At 46.3% G+C, this 23,142-nt stretch overlaps 1 protein-coding gene across 4 annotated transcripts; it reads right to left on the bottom strand.

Moving 5' to 3' along the window:
* Positions 1–5,637: 5,637 nt before the first annotated feature.
* Positions 5,638–21,575, bottom strand: SMAD9 (SMAD family member 9; the record flags this gene model as incomplete). 4 transcript variants are annotated; one of them, XM_080929541.1, is made up of 5 exons in its annotated part: positions 5,638–5,781; positions 8,829–9,085; positions 12,541–12,794; positions 17,617–17,971; positions 21,164–21,575. In XM_080929541.1, 5 exons carry the CDS (start codon positions 21,573–21,575, stop codon positions 5,638–5,640), a joined length of 1,422 nt encoding a protein of 473 aa, XP_080785667.1. The 4 variants fall into 4 exon arrangements, with proteins under 4 accessions (XP_080785667.1, XP_080785668.1, XP_080785669.1 ...); XM_080929542.1 differs by having other exon boundaries at positions 12,541–12,874; positions 17,709–17,971; XM_080929543.1 differs by having other exon boundaries at positions 12,541–12,864; positions 17,717–17,971.
* Positions 21,576–23,142: the final 1,567 nt, after the last annotated feature.

Here is a 23,142-nt window from a genome sequence, read left to right as displayed (position 1 = left end):
GGTTGTCTGGTGTACTTATTTTAGTTGCTTGACCCTGGCTCTGGAGAATCACTGCGTGGTCCTGAATTACAGTAGTGGGAGCTTTGTTGTCTCTAGGCCTGCATGTCTGACCACACGCAGCCCAGTGTGGCTACACATTTCCAGTATGTTTGTGGTGACAGTGTCATGTTACAGGATCTCAGTGTTGGAACCTTTGTAGCAGAATAGCCCAACTTCAGATCAGGAATGAGTGGGAAGATGTAACATGGATAGAGGTAAGTGGAAGGGCATTAGAGTTGTGTTTTAAGAACTTTGAGGTGGCTCCAATACTTGTTAAACCCTAAAGTAGATCACTGGGGAGCCAAGGTCTGTCTCTAGGGTATTGAGAATGAAGTACATATTTATACATGAAGTTACAGAGGAACCAGGATCATTTCCAGTACAAGTTAACTATTGCCTGTCCCATTGAAATGTTTTGTCCTCTTAAAACCTGTCAGTTAGTTTTTGGACTTAGAGGAAATGTGTTGCGGTTTGTCCATGCTGTCCCATTCTATATATTGATTGCTTTTGACATTCAACTGTAGCTCTTTCCATCATTAGGATTTTATTTACCTATCTCTTAATTCAGGATTAACTGACATGGGACTAGTTTTGGCCAATATAGAGCAGAAGAAATAACAGTGTGCCAGCCTCAAGACAAACCAGTTACCATAGCAATAAGCCTAGCTTAACCTGAACAACAATGTCAGGATGATCTACTCTGCACCCTGTGAAAGCATCACCTGTCAATAAAATGCTATTGGCCTTAGTCAGGAAATAGGTGGAAGCTCCAGGAGGGAGTGAGGATTCTGGGATAGAGTCAAGAGTGGGCGATTCCCCACATCCCAACTCTGAGGAAGATAGTCACTCGAAACTGAAGAGAAGTAGCCAACCACATGGCGGGACTTGGAATAGATGGTATAAGTTAAAAGCTAGTCCGGGAACAAGCCGTAGCTTATGGCCTAAGCATTCATAATTAAGTCTCAGAGTCATTATTGTGTGAACTTGGGTCCAGATGGAAAAGCCTGCATTTACTCAGTAAATCTTAGGTAAATCTGAGATACATGATCTGATGTCTGATGTACCATCTGATAGCCTGACAATGTCAGTGAAACTGTGACATAAAGTAGTCATCCCCTGGGAGATAAGTTTGATGCCAACCTAGCCCAGCTAAGCTGTGCTTAGATGTGCAAAACCACCCTGTAGATCTGTCAACTGGAAAATCGCTATAAAGGCTTAGTATTGAAGGCCACAGAGTTGGGGTGCTCTGGTCAATAATTTTGGTACAGTGAGTACAGCTATTTTCACTGGATGGCAAATTTTAAATTGGCGAGCTCGATCAGAGAAGACAGTGAAGGCAATGCATAGTAAGCTTTTAGCCTGCAAGAAGTAGATGTGATTATGGAGGGGCAGGATGCTGGAGGCTTCAAGCAAAGGGGAAAGACCCAGCCCCCATGATCTAGAGAAAGTATCTTCCCTTAGCACTCCAGAATTATCATGCCAGCACCTAGGTACAAGGAGACTAAGTTCAGATTTGTAGTTTTTGTAACTACATTTGTGGTACATTTTTTTTTAACAGCAGCAAAGTGAGAAGGCTCAGCTCATCAAGTTACATATACAGCATGCCTAGAAATGCTGTTTGTTTTGTTCTGTCTTCTGATAAAATGTTAGCTTGTATACCAAGCCACTAAACCACAGCTAAAATACCTTTAACTGTGAGAAGATGGATTACTCGGGTTCAAAGGCATCCCCCAGAATTCTAGAACAAAACACTGGTTATGCATTATATAGATTCTGCCCCTTACCAAGGCTTTCTGAACCCTGCCAACTTGTAGCTATTAGCCTTACATCAGCGGGACAACTTGGGGCAGAGCAAACAAACAGCAGCTTCTATACACTTGAGCCATTCGCAATGTCACAAGTCTCTCTGAGAAAACATTTTAATCAGTTAAACATATTTCATGGCATATGAAAAATAAATGATTTTTATTGTAAGTTTCCTTATATATCCAGGTTGTTTTAAGTATCACATGCTAATCATCTTAATATAGACCTGTTCCCTTGATGAGTTGCTAAGGTAGGATGCTCAAATAACCATGTGCATTGAATTAACTTTTTAATAACAATAATTTCACCATACAAAGGGTTTGAGTTGTGTGGCCTGATGCTAAGCTGGCGAACAGTAGTTAAACACCTCAAAAAATTGTGCAAAGAATCATTAAAACTACACGTGTAATGCCAAATATTCCAAGACGTCTTTTTTTATAGTGCCACCAAAGTTTTTACAGCACGAAGTCTTTAAAATCCCATTTTCTAAGTAGAACAGTTTATAATTAAGCATCTCAGGGAGCCTCAGATCATATACATAGAAATATTTCCTAGAGTTTGAAAGAAAAATAAGCCAAAAAGTGTATCATTGTCTACCTCAAACTACCAGATGGTAGTGTACGGCATTTGCAGGACAGGAGGCTAGGCTGCTGGGAATCAAAGACTACTTTTGGTAGTCTGTTTTAGATTCGTTTGAACTTATCTTTAACTTATGTGAGAGTTAACTACCCTTGTACAGTTCGGCTCTTGACTCCTAGCAGGTAAGACAATGTGGAATGCACAGTATAACTTATTAAATATATACGTGAGCTATCTGGAACATATTCAAAGTTAAAGCAGGAGCTTGAGGTCCAGCAAGCAATGTTTATAAAATGCCTTTGCTACTCTTCTTTCTGTCATTATGTGGATAACCCCATCCTTACAACACAATGAAAAGAATATTCTAAATGCTAGAGAGTTTACCATGTTTGCTGATGTACACAACACCAAAGTGTGTGTTTAAAAAGGTGACGTCTTCTTAGTTCTGAAGCCGCTGCTATCATTTAGATGAAGCAAACTGATCATATCTTATTTTTGTTAAGACTCACAAACACTGACCTGTACCCAGTGGTACACATGCTGGGTCTTGTGGGCAGACCAAACAGATACGGTTCTCCATCGCTTGACCCTGCTGGGGTGACTGGAGGCACACGTGCAGTGTGTAAAGGCCTGGCTGCCCACTTTCCCGTTGTTCTGTAGAGAACACAGGAAGTATAGTTCTGTTTCATGGAATGATTTCCACATGGCCACTCAGAGGAGCTGAAGTAAAGAATTGCATTATGATATTTTTAGATCTCTTAGCAGCGCAGGGGGACTCATTCAAATGTGACTGTTGTTACGTGCGCACAGGACTTACATCTCTTCAGTGTTAAATTCTCTGATAATATACGTGTGAACCTATGTCATGATTCCTTTCTCAGAGAAATCAGACACACTTCAATAGTTTGATTTCTTAACACTGCAAGTAAATCCAAGTAGTTTATTTGGTTTTTGTTGTTGTTGTTGTTGTTGTTGTTTAGTTTTGTTTTTAAGCTTCCTGTTTTGCTTTGCTTCGCTTTGAGACAGGATCTCAATGTAGAGCCCTGGCTGTCCTGTAACTATATAAAAAGATCAGGTCAGCCCTGAATTCATAGATCCACCTGCCTCTGTCTCCCCACTGCTGAAATTCAAGTCCAGCACCACCACACCTGGAAGCTTCTACTTGTGAATAGTTCCATAAAGCTACATATTGCCAGAGATATCTGCCCACTTGTGAAGAGACCAAAATGGCCGTCAAGTCTGGGACAGATGCTTTGCGACCTTGGCTGGGTACTCAGTGATCTGCCACATGCATGGCTTTTCCAAGGGAAAAGCCAGGAGAAATCTTAGAAAAGTGGGGACTCCAGGAGGTGGAGTGGCTAGGAATGAAAGTAGTTATACAAAGATAAATTGCCTAATTGTTTAAGGGAACGTAAAATTCCAATATAGTAATAATTCAGAACTCAATCATGTTATTTCTCAAGCCCAAGAAAATTCACGTGTGTGGGTTTTTAAAGTTCTGAGACCCGATGTCTGTGCAAATGGTTTACTGTTAGACATATGGTGTTCTGGAGGCGGGGACTGCTGCCTGATGTACGCCTGACCACACAGCACCTCACACCGCACCCGCTACACACAAATGAAATGCGCAAGACAGACTCAATGAATTAACATGCTTGGGCTTTTATACACTCTAAGTGGTAGTCTGAGAGGAAATGGGTGTTTTCTCACACACACACACACACACACACACACACACACACGTGTGTGTATATATATATATATATATATATGAATGATAGATTTTATAGAGTAAGCATTGTGCGCGACTTTTCACATAATCATCTCTGTCTTAAAATACAGTTAAATGGGAAACAAAAAAATGCATATACATTCTTCGAGGCAGAATGGATCGAATGAAGGAACTCAGATAATGGAAGCTCCACCCTTGAAACCATAAATGCCACCCTAAATGAGGTGCCTCTCAAAGGGCCTGAAGTAAACTTAGAAGCAGTGAGTGATTAACGACAGCATGTACCGTGAAGTCTGGAGAATATTTCCCTTTAGCATCCAACGGAGGCGGAGGGAATAAGAAGCTTTAATACATGCACGCTGGTATGTATATATGCATGTATATACATATATATATAAGGTGTTTTTAAAGATGTTTTATTATGCACTGTTGCCTCAAAAAAATGCAGGGCATCTGAAACACTCCTCCTCCTGGGAAGCGATATCCAGGTATTTCTTGGCTTTAGAAGAGGCTGCCACAGATATAACCAGCTAATAACTCAATCAACACGGGTGCCAGGCTGAGAAATGCAAAAATATAATCCAACGACACCTCTCAATTCCCCCCACCCCTGAGGCTTCGCTGTTGTTTAAAGCATCTAACTACTTGGTGGTTGTCACTGGGAGGGAAGCTGAGGCAGACGATCTGCAGGCAGCCACGTGACTTCGCCCCCACCCTTCCCGTCTACAGCTTCTCTGCACAGGGTTTGCAGTGTACACGGGTCAGGCAGGAGGAATGGGAGGACCAGAAGCTGACGGCCACAGTGAAAGCAGGGCCCTGTGCTTCTGGGCCTGAACTCTGAGCGAACCCTGCTTTCCCTTATGAGCTTTGGTTTTGTTTGCTTTCCTGTCTGTTTGTTTAAACAGTGGTAGGTTGAGGCAACCTGACTCTAAGCTTCACAGTTTCTCCCTTTCCAATCAGTTTAAATCTGGTTAAATGTACCTGACATCCACAGTACCTGACTGTGCATATTTTAACTTCAGAGAGTGTCTGTGGCTTAGCTCACAGATCACTGAATAAGCTTGGTTTTCTTCCTTGCCATTCACATTGCAAGTGAGGTCTTTTTACAGCTGTGTGGGCTTGGCTGGTTTGCTCTAGTGCTCCTGTGTCTTTCCTATGTAAGCAGCTTTGTGTCTTCCTTATGGGGCACAATGTTCTGTAGCTGACTCAGTGGCCTCGGGTTCTGCCAACGCCCTCACATACCGTTTGCCCTCTCACAAAAGACTTGGTTTCTAATCACAGAACTAGCCTGGAAAACATGCCTCTTCAAGCACACAGCACTAGCCCCAGGTTAAGTAGGTAGCACAAAGCAAACAGTGATAAAAATGTGGGTCATGTGCATCCATGTGTTTACGTCTGCATCCAGAGTCTTGTATTAGCTTCGAGTCGCAATGATAGAACTTCCTGCCTTTGTTCTGTGGAAATGTGGCTGAGGACATGACTTAAGACACCGAGGAAATAGGGTTATGTGGGGAGCCCATCTGAGTTAGCACCTTGTCCAACCACTGCAGTGGTCCATGAAGATGAATCTCAATCCAGCAGGGGGTGCTTGTGACATCCTGGCGATGGTACTCAGCTCCCCAACCCTGCAAAGGAAGAAAGAGCCCAGACTGAATTGTATCTTTTTGCCAGATACCACCAGGCAGAGCACAGGGAGTGCAGGGTCCCAGGCTTCCTGTGAGAAGTCCGGGCCAGCAGGGTGGTCTCTGTTAGCTCAGTTAGACCCACACCACATGGAGATGCTGGCAAGCCATCTCCCATCACTAGGAAAGAGGCTCAACCTCATGTCCTACTCATGAGGAAGCCTGTGTCTGTGCACAACTACTACTCACTAAAGACCAAAGATCACAAAGTTGCAAAGACCAGTGACTCTTGATCTTGAAAGTGCAATGTCAGAGCTTAGAGCTTGTTTCTCTCTGTCTCAGGGTCCTTCAGAAATTTCCCACTTATCCCCATCAGTGAGAGATACTAAAATGATAGGTAGGTAGGTAGGTAGGTAGATAGATAGATAGATAGATAGATAGATAGATAGATAGATAGATAGATAGATAGATATTGATTGATGATAGATACAGATACATAGATGGTAGAGATAAATGACAGATAGATGGAAGATGAATGGTAGATAGATATTGATTGATAGATGATAAAGATACAAAGATGGTAGATAGATGATAGATAGGTGATAAATGATAAATACATATTGATTGATAGGTGATAGTATAAATACATAGTTGACTGAATACCCAAGAAACAACTCACAGATCATATGATGTTCAAAAAAAGAAAGACTAAAAAGTGGAAGCCATAGTCCTTCTTAGAAAAAAAAAAAAAAAAAAAAAAAAAACAAGCATATAGCACCCACTCAGAGTAGGGTACACCTAGACCTTAAATCATTAATAACTCAAGAGCTAAGAAGATAGCCTTGTGGCAATTTTTGGTATTTAAAAAGCATGTTCAATCTATACACACCAAGAAAACTTTGGCTATTTTCATGTTACGTTTAGTTTTCCATGTACTTTGTGCTTATGGTAACTAGTAAGATTTCAATGCATATTATCAAACCTTTAATAGAATCAAGTACTGACAAAAATATACTCATACAGTTTTATCCCAAAATGCTCTTAAATAAATAAATATACTTGGTAGGTGATCGGCAGAAAATAGATGATAGATCAATAGGTAGATGATAGACATATAGATGGTGTGTGTTCATATTTATTTCTAATATGCTGTTCACCAATGGAAAGTTATTTAAGCATTCAGGGGGATTTCAGACCTATTATCGATAATCATGATTCCCCAGGATTGTCCAAAATCTTTAGGACAGTGGCTGGAGAGAAGCCTCAGTGGTTAGAGCACTGGCTACTCTTTTAGAGAGCCGGGGTTTGCTTCCCGACTCCTGCATGGCAGCTCACAACCATCTATACGTTCACTTCCAGGGGATCCAGAGCCTTCTTTCTGGCCTCGGAGGGCAACAGAGCTCAGTACACAGGCATACACGCATGCAAGCACATGATGATTTAGCATGCCGACACTGCCTGGCCACCCGTGACCACCATGGCACCCATGACCCTCCGTGTGCGTGTGCGTGTGCCTATTCCCCAGATCTCCTCCCTTTATGATCTTCCATTTCTGATTCTCCCAGAAACCTTCACAGGGGCCTCTAAGGCTCGGACCTTCAACTTTGTCACTATCAAAATTTACACTCAGAGATGCACAATCAAACCGCAGAACCCAGTGAAATCTTACAACATTTTAAGTAGATGACATTCATAGCCGTCCAAGCTTGCATACAGCCAGGAGGCCATGGCTTAGATGTGCCTGCATCTAACCCTCTACCACCCATAATTTCTGTGAGGAAAAAATGAAACTGTCAGAGACATAAAATTTCAACCAATCCTGTGCCCACGTATACAGCAATAGATTTTCTTCAAAGCTCCACCCACTGATGCATTCATGGGCCTTCCCTCCGGCTTTCGTGGTGGCTACTTTTCTCTTCCCTCACTATAATATTGAGTCTGAAGCTCAGTTCTAGGATCACGGCCCTCTGTGTTTAAATTCAAGCCTGTGGTCTCACCCAGACACATGGAGCTACATACCATCCAAAGAAGGACCATTCCTAACTTACATCTCCATCTCTGGTCACTCTCTCCAAACAGACTCAGTCTCTGCCACCTCAGCATCCTCTTATAAATGTGACTGACAGCTGCAGTGACTTACACTCAACCCTGAGCCTCCATCTCTTCCATCCTGCTGGACCACACCCTCCTGCATCTCTTCCATCCTGCAGCATCCTGTCCTCATTAGCGCCCCCCCCCGCGCATCTTCGCAAACAACCCACTGCTACTGGATAAGGTAAAATGCAAACACTTCATAGGACTGTTTCCAGTTCATACTCATCTTCCTATAACTTAATAACATTCCCCCACAGGGTTGTTGTTGCTTGTAGTGGTGCGTGCCTTTAGATCTCTGAGTTTCTAGTTTGCCGGGTCTATACAGTGAGTTCCATGGGAGTGTGTGTGTATGTGTATATATATATATATATATATATGTGTGTGTGTGTGTGTGTGTGTGTGTGTGTGTGTGTATGTATGTGTGTGTATATGTATATATGTGTGTATTTATATATATGTGTGTGTGTGTATATGTGTATGTATATGTATATATGTGTGTGTTTATATATATGTGTGTGTATATGTGTATGTATATGTATATATGTGTGTGTTTATATACATATATATATATGAGAGAGAGAAAGAGGGGGGGTACTATAGAGCTAGTCATTATTCTAATATGGAGCAGGAAGAAGGTTACAAATCCTTCACCCCTAACTGAAGACAGTCGATGGGTTTCAGGGACAGTCAGTTTTATTTAAGGGTGTTTCCCCTGGCAGGCTGACCTCATCCACGCTAGTTCCCTTGGGTGACCCTACACCCAGGAATATATGGGCAGTGGAAGTTTGAACTAGATAATTTAAAAAAAAAAAAAAAAAAGATAAGATTCAATACATTTTCTGAAAAGAAAATCGAATCTGTTAACTACCTGACCCGGCCGCAAATGCCGAGCCACGCCAGGAGCATTTCTGCTCTCTTCCCATTTTCCGTGTCATCACCCCAAAGCCAAATCTCACCTTCACAAAGCTCATCCGAATCGTGCACATCTTTGTCAGCTCATATACAACCTCGAAGCCGTGGTGGACTGACTGGGCGAGCAGCTGGGCGAAGAGCTGGTTGTTGAAGACCTTGAGGCTGCAGCCACTGGGAATCTTGCAGACAGTGGCGGGGTGGAAGCCGTGCTGGTAGTTGCAGTTCCGGCTCTGGACAAAGATGCTGCTGTCACTCACGCACTCCGCGTACACCTCGCCCCCAACGTAGTACAAATGCACACCTGTGGGCACAAAACCACGCTCTTCCTTCTCTGTTTCCTTCTCAGTGGCTCCCAGCACCTCACGTGATGGGACCTGCTAGTCAGGTTAACTCCTACATAATAATCGCTGGCCATAGAAGAGAAGATGCGTTTGCCCCGAATACCCACTTGTTTTCTTTGACTTTTCCTACAAATCCATTAAAAACTGACATTAAATCCCTGACAGCTGGAGACATTGCTCAGCCCCAGCACCCAAATTGAAGCTCACAATTATCTGTAATTCCAGTTTCATATGATCTGTCGCCCTCTTCTGGCCTCCATGAGTACTACATGGTATTCAGATAAACAGGCAAAATGCCTATAAACATAAAAGAAAGGGAAAAAATTAAATCCGATCCAGATGAACGGCCAACAGTCTCCCACTCCATCACTTCTGATCTCTCTCACTTCAAAGTTAGCTTCCACGATACTAGACACAAAAGAAACTGTGCAAAAACCTACAAAGTCGGTCCTAGCCACATATAAACAAAAGGTGGCGACACAGACATCCTACTGAAATCCACACTACACCCACTCCAGGGCTTGCAGAATCTTACTGGCAGTTATAACCCTGTCCCCGGCTCACACCTTGAATCCCAGACGCAGACGAGTTTGCTCAGGCCAGCCAGGGCTGCACAGTGATATCCTGACTCAAAACTAAAATATTTTTTTGTAGAGGCTTCAGGGAAACGTCACTCACCCTATAAATCACACACGTGCCCCTGAGAGACAGGGATATACTTACCACTCTTCCACACGCAGCCATGCGAAAACAAGCAATGTGCGGCTTTTCTCTGTTTACCTAACATTCCTGGGACTACATTTTGAAAGGGCATCCTGAATAAATAGTGTGGTGGGGACACACACACACACACACACACCAGATTTTATTCAGCTGCAAGAAGCATAAACGCATGGAACTGGAGAGTGTTAGAAATAAACCAGACTCAAACAAAATCCTCCCTTGTCCCTCCTCCAGCACCCTCTACCCCCCCCCCCACCCCTCCTCCTTTCTCCTTCTCTCCTCCTAACTGCCCTGGCTTTCTTCTGTCAGGTACAGACATGACACCCACAACTCGGGCAGTGGTGACCATGAGGAAATGGGAGGATCTCTCCGATTGGCTGAAACACAATGCCCCTGCAGACCCTCACAGCAAACCCAGGGCTCCTGTGCAATGAAGTAGGAGTGGCTGACAGTGACTGAACTCAAAGCAGCCTGTTCATCGCTGTCCAGAGCTCCAGACACACTCGATAAAGAGCCAGAAGCAGAGGCCAGGGCAAGCTCCGGAGGCTGAGCTGTGTCCACGGCTAAGGATTTACTCCAAGGACAGTGGGGGTGGGACAACAGGGTTTTCTGAGCTGCAGTGGCATCTTGGGCTTGGCCTTTTATGCTGGCTCCTGCAATCCTACACTGTAGAGCAGTGGGGTACACTGTAGAGCAGTGGGTGCACTGCCCATCTCTGCCTTTCAACAGTCCCTCTCCAGCGTGTGCTATCCGCCATTGCAGAAGAGGCGACCCACGTGTCCGCTGCCCCCTAGACCAGAAAGCTGGTATAACAGCCAGCGCAGGGCTTACTGGATATTTGAACTGAATGACCTTCAAGTGCATAATCCTCCCGGAACCTACTGCATACAATAACTAAGGTTTCTGTCATCAGAGCCTGGTCTGTGTGTGTACGGGGTGATTTTCATTCAGGTTGAAGCCTTATCAGCAAACCCAGCACGAGCTGGCACAGGAGAGAAGTGGGAGGTAAGTCCCTAGAGGAAAAAGCCAGTTGGAATTCAGGTGACAGCAGCAACTCCAGGAGTCACATGGTCATGTGATTTTATTTGGCCCACCATGTAACCAACACAGTGGCTTTTAATACTGCGTCAGCGTCGAGATCACCTGGGGCAGATCTGTTTTCAAGACTGAGCCTGCATAGGTGTCACTGGTGGGGTGCTGGGGCATCCAAACACACTGCTCAGGTAGCTACTGCCTAACGGGGGAGCAATGTGCATCACCCTGCAAATGAGGGCTGCCTTACTGCTTCAGCGTGGAAACCACAAGTGAGGAGTTCTGTGGATTTAGACAAGATGGGTTGTTACACAGAGACTATCCAACATTTAGGGAGTTCATTGGCCCTCTCCCTTCTTGGATAGCAGTAGACAGTCTCCAGAATTTGTAACTGTCAGGATTTAAGCTCACTGGGGATTAGTACTTGTGACAAGTGGCATTCCCTCATGATAGTTCTTTATGAACTGCTGAGGAGCCACATCATGCCTTCTCTTGTTGCAGTACAATGTTATTAACCCCATGGTAAAATACATCATTAACATGTTCACCAAAACTGAGAAGCTTTGATAGAGCCGGAGAAACAAACATGATAAAATCCTGAGCCTGTTCTCCCAGCGAGCAGTAAGAAAGCACCACTGCAGAGCGGCTTTGAGAGAGCACTTACCTATCACGGGGGAGGTCCCAAGTTCAACCTCAGCAACAGTCCCACACACTCACACACTCTCTATCACACACACACTCTCTCTTACACACATACTCACACTATCACACACACTATCACACACTCACACTCTATCACACACACTATCACACTCTCTATCACACACACACACTCTCTATCACACACACACTCTCTCTTACACACATACTCACATTGTCACACACACTATCACACACACTCACACTCTATCACACACACTATCACTCTCTATCACACACTCACACACTCTCTATCACACATACTCTATCATACTCTCTCTCTCTCTCACTCACACACACACACACACACACACACACACACAAATTGGGTACAGTAGCATATACTTCTATTCCCCAGAGGCTGAAGCAGGAGTCTCTTCAGTTCAAGGCCAGTGTGGGCTACACAGCAAGACCTTGTCTCAAAGGAACAGTCACAGAAGGGAAAGTTCACTCAAGATCCCCAGGAGAATCCAGGTAATGTGTCCTTAGGCAGGATCCGCCCAGACCTCAGCTTACATTGCTGCTGAGGCTCTGTCTTTCCACCCCATGTGGTGGCCAAGACCAGAGGTGCTGTGGATGTGACTTAGGTCTGCAGGGACAGAATGCAAGTGGGCCCTGTGGTCCTCTTCTGCAATGGCGGATAGCACACGCTGGAGAGGGACTGTTGAAAGGCAGAGATGGGCAGTGCACCCAGCGCTCTACAGTGCACTCATTGCTCTACAGTGCACCAACCGCTGTACGGCGCACACCACTGCTCTACAGTGCACCCACTGCTCTACAGTGTACCCCACCGCTCTACAGTGTAGGAATGCAGAAGCCAGCATAAAAGGCCAAGCCCAAGATGCCACTGCAGCTCAGAAAACCCTGTTGTCCCACCCCCACTGTCCTTGGAGTAAATCCTCAGTCATGGACACAGCTCAGCCTCCCTGGAGCAATGGAGACATGCAGTGCTGGTTCTCACCCTTTCCAATGTGCCTTCTGGTGTTTTCTATCGTCGAGTTTCTGTTTACATTCGAAAGAAGCCCAAGGCAGAACCTGTTCCTGTTATTGGAGGGGTCAGTGAAGCCATCTATGAGTACGCTCCGGGAGGACGCCTGGAAAGTCTCTCCGACCCGGTTGTTTAGTTCGTAGTAGGCAACGGAGCACCAGTGCTGGGGCTCCTCATAGCAAACTGGTCGGAAGTCTGGAAGAAAACAAAGAGAAGGTGCCACACCACTGTCACTCTGGGCCCCGGAGCTCGTGACAAGTCCTTTGTGGGCCTTCAGACTCGTGTGTTTGAGAGAAGCTGTCTTGGCCTAGCTCATTTGTTTATTGCATCCATGAGTTTAAGGCCAAGGTCCTTGCTAAGGTCCACAGCTAGGGCATCTGTGAACACTCTTGTTCGCAGGAGTAACGAGAGGAGGGCCTGGGAAACTCCGTATGGGCAGATGGATGGAAAACATTGTCAGGCCCAGAGCAAACAGCTAAGAGAGAAAAAGACGGCATCCTGTTGTTATAGAACTGAACTGGGCCCCAGTGTCACGAGTAATTCTGCAATAAAGTAATGAGGGAACTCAATAGTTTGATTATGATAACAAACCAAACTGAAAGAACTGAATGAATTACACCTGAGGAAAATGCCTTTCCAGAGCGGATCTCCTTCTCTCTGTGATAAGTGGGTATCTATTTACCTATGATGTAAGTGTATTTAAGGGAAAACTGGCTTCCCAGCTTGGCTAGGGTCTGACCATAGACAGGAAGAGGACAGAGAAGACCCTCCTGTCCCTATAGCCTGCTGGGATCCAGCCAGTACAGGTGATCTTTCACAGCACAGGTGCGTGTTACACAAATATGTGACTTACAGAATAATTATCTGTCCTTTAGTCCCTGGCCCAGACCCTGTTTCAAACACACGCCGGGAAATTCTCCATGCAATAAATATTGAGTGAGTAGGCCTTCCAGGCTCTCGGTTGGGAACAGAGAGATAATACAGGACATACTTGTAAACAAGGGTGTAGGAGGACCTTGTTAGAAGAAAACACCAAAGACACTGAAGGAAGATGTTCCTCCTCATAGCACCACATCTTAGTCGTTGAGAGAAAAAAATATGTTAATCTCTTCATTCTTTCTCAGCACCCTTAGGCAAGGCTTGCATGTACTAAGTTTGTGAATACCCATTAAGTAAGAGGATTCAACTAAAACAGCAAGGCAAACTGTAACTGTGGACACGGCTGTATGTCTGCAGGCCTTAGACTGTAACTGTGAACACGGCTGTATGTCTGCAGGTCTTAGACTGTAACTGTGGACACGGCTGTATGTCTGCAGGTCTTAGACTGTAACTGTGGACACGGCTGTATGTCTGCAGGACTTAGACTGTAACTGTGGACACGGCTGTATGTCTGCAGGTGTTAGACTGTAACTGTGGACACGGTTGTATGTCTGCAGGCCTTAGACTGTAACTGTGGACACGGCTGTATGTCTGGAGGACTTAGACTAACTGTGGACACAGCTGTATGTCTGGACAACTTAGACTGTAACTGTGGACACGGCTGTATGTCTGCGGGCCTTAGACTGTAACTGTGGACACAGCTGTATGTCTGCAGGACTTAGACTGTTAACTGTGGACACAGCTGTATGTCTGCAGGTCTTAGACTGTAACTGTGGACACGGCTGTATGTCTGCAGGTCTTAGACTGTAACTGTGGACATGGCTGTATGTCTGCAGGCCTTAGACTGTAACTGTGGACACGGCTGTATGTCTGCAGGCCTTAGACTCTAACTGTGGACACAGCTGTATGTCTGCAGGTCTTAGACTGTAACTGTGGACACGGCTGTATGTCTGCAGGTCTTAGACTGTAACTGTGGACACGGCTGTATGTCTGCAGGTCTTAGACTGTAACTGTGGACACGGCTGTATGTCTGCAGGCCTTAGACTGTAACTGTGAACACAGCTGTATGTCTGCAGGCCTTAGACTGTAACTGTGGACACAGCTGTATGTCTGCAGGACTTAGACTGTAACTGTGGACATGGCTGTATGTCTGCGGGCCTTAGACTGTAACTGTGGACACAGCTGTATGTCTGCAGGACTTAGACTGTAACTGTGGACACAGCTGTATGTCTGCGGGCCTTGGACTGTAACTGTGGACACGGCTGTATGTCTGCAGGTCTTAGACTGTAACTGTGGACACGGCTGTATGTCTGCAGGACTTAGACTGTAACTGTGGACACGGCTGTATGTCTGCAGGACTTAGACTGTAACTGTGGACACGGCTGTATGTCTGCAGGCCTTAGACTGTAACTGTAGACTAGGCTGTATGTCTGCGGGCCTTAGACTGTAACTGTGGACATGGCTGTATGTCTGCAGGCCTTAGACAGTAACTGTGGACACGGCTGTATGTCTGCAGGACTTACACTGTAACTGTGGACACGGCTGTATGTCTGCAGGCCTTAGACTGTAACTGTGTACATGGCTGTATGTCTGCAGGCCTTAGACTGTAACTGTGGACACAGCTGTATGTCTGCAGGCCTTAGACTGTAACTGTGGACATGGCTGTATGTCTGCAGGCTTTAGACTGTAACTGTGAACACGGCTGTATGTCTGCGGGCCTTAGATTGTAACTGTGGACATGGCTGTATGTCTGCAGGCCTTAGACTAACTGTGGACACGGCTGTATGTCTGCAGGTCTTAGACTGTAACTGTGGAGAGGGCTGTATGTCTGCAGGCCTTAGACTGTAACTGTGGACATGGCTGTATGTCTGCAGGTCTTAGACTGTAACTGTGGACACGGCTGTATGTCTGCAGGCCTTAGACTGTAACTGTGGACATGGCTGTAGGTCTGCAGGCCTTAGACTGTAACTGTGGTATTAGACTAACTGTGGACACGGCTGTATGTCTGCAGGTCTTAGTCTGTAACTGTGGACACAGCTGTATGTCTGCAGGCCTTAGACTGTAACTGTGGATACGGCTGTATGTCTGCAGGTCTTAGACTGTAACTGTGGACACGGCTGTATGTCTGCAGGACTTAGACTGTAACTGTGGACATGGCTGTAGGTCTGCAGGCCTTAGACTGTAACTGTGGTATTAGACTAACTGTGGACACGGCTGTATGTCTGCAGGTCTTAGACTGTAACTGTGGACACAGCTGTATGTCTGCAGGCCTTAGACTGTAACTGTGGACACAGCTGTATGTCTGCAGGCCTTAGACTGTAACTGTGGACACGGCTGTATGTCTGCAGGACTTAGACTGTAACTGTGGACACGGCTGTATGTCTGCAGGCCTTAGACTGTAACTGTGAACACAGCTGTATGTCTGCAGGCCTTAGACTGTAACTGTGAACACAGCTGTATGTCTGCAGGCCTTAGACTGTAACTGTGGACACAGCTGTATGTCTGCAGGACTTAGACTGTAACTGTGGACACAGCTGTATGTCTGCGGGCCTTGGACTGTAACTGTGGACACGGCTGTATGTCTGCAGGTCTTAGACTGTAACTGTGGACACGGCTGTATGTCTGCAGGACTTAGACTGTAACTGTGGACACGGCTGTATGTCTGCAGGACTTAGACTGTAACTGTGGACACGGCTGTATGTCTGCAGGCCTTAGACTGTAACTGTGGACAAGGCTGTATGTCTGCGGGCCTTAGACTGTAACTGTGGACATGGCTGTATGTCTGCAGGCCTTAGACTGTAACTGTGGACACGGCTGTATGTCTGCAGGACTTACACTGTAACTGTGGACACGGCTGTATGTCTGCAGGCATTAGACTGTAACTGTGGACACGGCTGTATGTCTGCAGGACTTAGACTGTAACTGTGGACACAGCTGTATATCTGCAGGACTTAGACTGTAACTGTGGACACAGCTGTATGTCTGCAGGACTTACACTGTAACTGTGGACACGGCTGTATGTCTGCAGGCCTTAGACTGTAACTGTGGACACGGCTGTATGTCTGCAGGACTTAGACTGTAACTGTGGACACAGCTGTATGTCTGCAGGACTTAGACTGTAACTGTGGACACAGCTGTATGTCTGCGGGCCTTAGACTGTAACTGTGGACTCGGCTGTATGTCTGCAGGTCTTAGACTGTAACTGTGGACACAGCTGTATGTCTGCAGGCCTTAGACTGTAACTGTGGACACGGCTGTATGTCTGCAGGTCTTAGACTGTAACTGTAGACACGGCTGTATGTCTCGGGCCTTTGGGCACTTTTAGCTTTGGATATTATTAATCTCACATTGAAGAGGCTTCTATAATTCTTTATGTCTCTTCGACCAACTCTCCAAATGCCATCGCATGTACATCATGGTCACATTAGAGCAGTGGTCCCCAACCTTCCTGCTGCTGCGACCCTTTAATACAGTTCCTCATGTGGTGGTGACCCACACACACGCCATAAAATTACTGTGTAGCTGCTTCATAACTGTTGTTATGAGTTGTGATGTAAATATCTGATATGCAGGATATCTGATCATGTGACCCGTAAGGGGAAGCTGAGACCCCTGCACTAGTGCGTCTTTGCTCTCATGTGCGTTCCATGTGCGGGAAGCTCCTGAAGAACCTCCGGCTGCGGCCTTGGCTTCAGAGCAGAGAGAGAGAATGGATTCGTTGGAGTTGGCGATCAGAAGGCAATGCTGTGGAGTCCATTTTTCTTTCTACCTTTGCATAAGTTCTGGGATGTAACTCAGGCTAGCAAACTGATGCAGCAGGTGCTTTTACCTGCTGAGCTAATAAGCCAGCCCTTTCTTTTAGTATTTAAGTGCTTGTGTTTTGATCTGTTATACAGCAATATGTTGATCTCACTTCTACACTCAGCAAAGGGGCCGTATACCTGTAACTCCAGCTCTGGGGAAACTTAAGCAAGAGAATGATGGCTTCCGGCCCAGGGCGTTTCAAAACAAACTGAAAAATAATCACGTGTTTTGTTAGTGCCCCGGGATGGCATGCAATTCTATTTAGTATCTGAACGAGGACTGACTGGATCCCAAAATATGTATCTGTAGTTCTGATGGGGTCCAATCCTGGTCATTCTCAAGAGTGGTAAGTTAGCGCAGGCTCACGGATGGCTCTGTAAACCAAAACTATAGATGTCCAAGCTGTCTGAGATGGGACAACCACAGTGCCGATCATCCGCATGCGTCCCCTTTCCCACCGACTGACCTGAGTGTTGGTAAGGGCTGTCTGCCCCGGAAGGACTTCCTGGGGAGTGAGGGAAGCTGGCAGGAGATGGAGGCGGAAACACGTGGCCTGGCGAAGAGGGCGGGGCCGGGCAGAGAGACTGCTGGAAAGAGTCCGGGTAGGTGGCGTTGTGCGGCATGAGGGGTTCGCTGTGCAGAGAAGCACTCCGGAACTTGGCCAGGAGGCTGAGCTGAGGGTTGTACTCGCTGTGTCTTGGTACCAGCACTGGAGGCAGAACTAGGAACAGAGACAAGGACAGCGGGCACACTAAGCTTGACAGGCAGTGGGGTGGGACAGTGGTTGTTTTCCCTTGGCCATTTGTGGTAGGGCTGTTTTTCCTCCTCCACCGGCCACCTCTCCACACAAAGGGAGCCTGTGGGGCTATGCTGGTCACCAATCCTCCTTGCCACCTGCATCTCAAGCAGACCGTCACAGTTATCACATTCAGGATGCTCATGCTCTCCCACCGTGGCACCCATGTTTGTACCCTGCCTCAACCCTGCCAATGAAGTCCTTTTAAAAGGAGGCATAGCTCGTTCCAAATGCTTGCAATAAAACCCTAGGTGGGGCCCAGAATATTTCCCATTAGAAACCACATTGAATTATTTAGATGATTAGCCTCAAGCTCAGACTCCTTGATGCTGCGGGACAATTCTATAGCCTTACCACAATGACCTAAAAGCAAGAGGCCAAACGCCACCAAGTAAAATGGAAGTGGTAAATGAAGAGATGAATTCAAGATCACAGACACCATGAAAATCTATCAATTAAGTGTGCTGAGGTCAGCGGGACCCTTCTGCTCCCCCCACCTCCCCAGTCCTGGAGGTGGAACCCATGGGCTTCACACGCTAGGCAAGTGGTCTGTCACCCAAGCCACACCCAGCCCTCTTTAACCTTACCAGAAGGTCTCACTAAGTTACCCAGCCGACCTTCAACCGAGTGCACCAGCCAAGCAGCCATTGACAATGCATTTTCTTGCCTCGCCCTCTGAGTAGATGGGGTTACAGGCCTGTGCCAACCTTAGTGCCACTCGTTAAAATGAACATGAGTGACAGCTACTTACAGAATATTGTTATTACTGGTGGCGGTGGTGGCGGTGGTGGTGGCAGTGGTGGTGGTGGTGGTTTTCGAGGCAGGCTTTCTCTGTGTGGTCCTGTGTATCCCAGAACTCATCCTGCAGACCAGCCTAGACTTGAACTCAGATCCACCTGCCTCTGCCTCCCCAGTTTTGGGATTAAAGACATGAGCCACTGTCTGGCCCAAATTATTTTATTAATGAGACTAAGAACCCGAAAGAGCGGGGGGAGCGGGGCGAGTTTTTCTGGTAGTATGAGAAGACCATACTGGACCCCGAAAATGCCCGACAGCAGAGTTTTGACCACAGCAACAACTTGAGGTCTAGAGGGCTGTCATATTAGACAGCTGTTGGTTGTCCCTAAGACATGAGTGCCACAATTGCACCCTTGGGGATATCTTGCCAGGGCACTCATTGTCATGGTTTGTGGCTTTGCAGCCCAGGAGGACCAGCTTTCTATCCTTAGAAGCTTTTGCACAACTCCTTCAGATTCTGAGACTCAGCCCTGAGGGAGGGGGCTTCCAGCTCGATTCCTATAAGGAAAATCACCCCATTCTATTAAAAAGTTGTTAGGGGTGGGGAAAAAACCTGTAGCTTAAATATTATTTAAGTTAATGTTATATATGATTTTAAATTATATAATCTCAGCTCATCTTTTTAGAAATTTAAACCTAAAACTAATGACACAAAAGCTATCTACATATGTAAAATAGTCAGACATTGACCTTAAGAGGATCCTAAACTGAAATGAAAAGTGGAAACTCAAAAAAAAAAAAAAAAAAAAAAAAAAAAAAAACCTCTTTAAAATTTGGCTTTCTAGCTAATGCCTGAAAAGGAAACAAAGTGCATCTTTCTACACATCCTATTAATGATTACATTTTAGAACTGTCACTCAGATTACTGTTGAAAGATTATTTTCTACTGTGTGTGGGGGCAGGTGTATGCAGAAGGTCACAGAGAGTCGGAGCTCCTGGTCTGGAGTCACAGCCGACATTGGTGCTGGGAGCCAGACTGGGGCCTTTGCTAGAGCAACGTGTGAGGTCTCACCAGCCGTCGCTCCAGCTCCAGAAAGACTTGCTTCATGCAAGTTTTCCCACTTAGATGTGTGTTTTGGAGGTCTAGTATAACACAAACCTTCAAACCATTTTTATATAGACTCAGATACTATTAATGGGGCTTTGTTTTGTTGGGAATCATGTGATGTGATGATGGCTGTCCTCAACAGTGGATCAAACCAGAGAGAAGGAGGGCAAGGTGGCATTCCGGTTTGCTGAGAGAGTGGGGACTTCCAATCACCTTCCCCGATAGGGTCCCAGTGCCTGAGAGATGTGATGTCCTTACAGTGTGGCAAGTCTAGGAAGCTGAAGGGTGTGGCCCATTGGCGGACTGGGTTTGGACACAGTGCTGCAGGAGAATACTTAGGCGTCCATTCAGACAGCACAGTAGGATGGGGTGATGTCCCCATGCTCCTGGAACTAGGCAGCTAGTCAACCAAACAGAGAAGGCACCCATTAAAAACTGCTTCCGCCTGGGAGACCATGGGGACACCCCCCCCCCCAGAAAGGTCAGGAAAACTGTTCCAGTGCAGACAAGGAGCAGACCTCCTCCAAAGCTGGAAGCTGTATGGAAGGACACACATGCTCACGCGGGTGTGTGAAGGAGGGGAAACGTAATTTTCTGTATTTGAAACATAACCTTAAGCATTTTGAAGGGCCGTGAGTATGGGTGAGTGGCAGAGCGCTTGCACGTGCTGTGTGAAGCCCTGGGTTTACTTACTGTCACCACAGGCGGAAAGGCTCTGAGGTGTTTCTCGGTGAGAGAGCACTTTGCCACATGTATGAAGCCCTGGGAAGCCATTCCAGCAAAAAACGCATTTAGGAACAGTAGCCCAACCTTCTCCAACCCCATTTTAGTCCAATTCCCCAGTTCCCCTTGGCTGTTTCAGATGGCGATGGGACCCCTTTCATGTAACGGAGATTAGCAAGGTAGAGCCTACACTCAGTCTTCAGTTTAACCCTAACGGCCATTGCTCTCAGTCTGCACAGAGTAGGGGAAGGGGCTTCTCTTCTCATCCCCTCCCCCCCATTAATCATTATTAAGTCACCTGATCTCTTAAGAACTAGAAAGAGCTTAAATACGCTCAAATAAAACTACATTTCCCAAACCCTACCAACCTTATAGGTCTTTTCGTATTAGAGTATCAATTTTCTGACTGCATGGCTTTGGAGCCATCTCTTCAGTGTCCCTCCACCTCACATGCTTACATCCCGAGGATGGAGGTCATTTTCCTGAGGATGTGCCATCACCATGGTGATCTTGACCTCCAAGCAAGCAGGGACCCTGGAAGCACCCACCTGGGGTCTCCACTCTGCGGTAATGGTAGGGGTTGATGCAGACCTCCTTCTGCTTGGAGCCAAACGGGAACTCACAGCACTCCAAGGGCTTCAGCTCATGATGGGACTGCAGGTCTGGCCAGCGCCACACTCGGCAGTAGATGACATGGGGTAGCCCCTTTCGGTGGGACACCTGGAGACGTCCATCCAGGGACCGTGGGATGGTGACGCACTTGCTAGGCTGGCCAGGGCAGCTCAGCGCCCTCTCCAGCTCATCCATGGCTCCTTTCTTCTTCTTTAACTTCTTTACCAATGAGTCCACCGCCTTCTCTGCCCACTTCTCCTCCTCATCTCCCTGCTTCCAGCCCAGCAGCCTCTTCACTGCAGGGCTGGTGAAGGAGAAGAGGGAGCTGATGGGGGTGCTGGGGTGCATAGGAGGCAAACCTTAGACTCCTGCACGGGGAAGAGGATGAGACCTTTCAAGGCTTGCAGGGCCCTGGGGAGGTCAGCGGTCCAAGGACGTCATAGGAACAAGCTTGCCTGTCCTTCCGGAAGCAGTGGGGACCGATTCAAATTGGGAGATGGGTTGACTTCTTCCAAAGCTCTGGGAAGGTGGGGCCAGATGATTCTGAAAGACAGAACAAGCCTTCGTAAGCCATCTGGGTCATTTTCAGACTAGGTGAGGAGGGACAGAGGGGACAAAGTACCCTCTAGTGCTTTAACTTGAAAACTCCGAGGCACCTGCCTTCCCTCATCCTGCTCCTAGCCTGCCAAATCCCCTATTGTAGTTTCTCTCGTCCTCTCAGTTTGCCCAGCACTGAGTACAGCCTGCCCTAGCATGGCTGCATCTGCAACGTGGTACCTCCCCGTCACCCTCTCCACACCAATCTCGTGCCTCCCAAACTCAATCCCATCAAGTCATTTTCCTGTTAAAAAAAAAAAAAAAAAGGTATGGATCCCCCAACTACCAAAGGAAGGCTCTGCCTGAGTTTCCAGGGCTCCCTAGGCCCTCCCCCTGCGCACTCGCTCACTTTTCATTTCCTGGTTGCACAAATAATCTGCCCACAGTGTAAAAAATGCACACAAGCAGAAAGGGAGATTCTGAGACCTCCAGAAGTCCCCTGTTGAGGCATCACTGTACAGTGCCCCAGAACAGTTCACAGTGTACTTCTAGAAGTCACTGTGGCCCCCAAGGCCCCTTCTTGACTGTGAGAGTCTCTTTTTCACATACACATCTCTGTAATCTAAATGTTCTTCATACACATCGGCCAAAATAACAGATCGTAACTGTCCTATGGAGGGATGGGAATGAGACACAGGTACCACTCGTTACACCAGCGTTCAAGAGATTTGCAAAAGTATACAATGCCCCTTTCAACAAATTTTTAAACATGGTCTTTAATTCTAAGATGTTTTTCTTGAGGTTGGAGAGATGGCTCATCTATTAAGAGCACTTGCTGCTCTTGCAGAAGACAAGGGTTTGATTCCTAGTAGCTCACAGCCACTGTATAACTCCAGTTTGAGGGGATATGTTGCCCTCTTTTGGCCTCCTTGGACACTACACACACGTATGGCATACATGCATATACACTGTTACTCACGTACAAGTAAAAAATGAAGAAAAAATATTTGCTTCATAAAAGATGTGTTTACTTTAATAAATCAATAGCTTTCAAATCCCACTTATTTGTTTGGTGTGTACATGTATGTGTTCATGTACATGTCGTGTGTGTGTGTGTGTGTGTGTGTGTGTGTGTGTGTGTGTGTGTGTGTGCCATGTCATACCTGCAGGGGTCAGAGAACAACTTTTGAGCCACCACTCTCCTACCAGTGTCTGGGCTCTGGCTTGAACTCAGGTCTTCACACTTTGCAGCAAGTGCCTTTTCCCTACTGTACCACCTTGCTGACCTGTGAATTAGTAACTTTGTAAAAAACTGTTTCAATTACCAAAATGGAAGAAAATTGACAGATGTAACCCACTATATCTTATTAAGTTTCTT

The sequence above is a fragment of the Micromys minutus genome (genome assembly GCF_963924665.1).
Source record: "Micromys minutus genome assembly, chromosome: 15".
Classification (NCBI taxonomy): Eukaryota; Metazoa; Chordata; class Mammalia; order Rodentia; family Muridae; genus Micromys; species Micromys minutus.
This window is presented reverse-complemented; position numbering and strand designations above follow the sequence as displayed.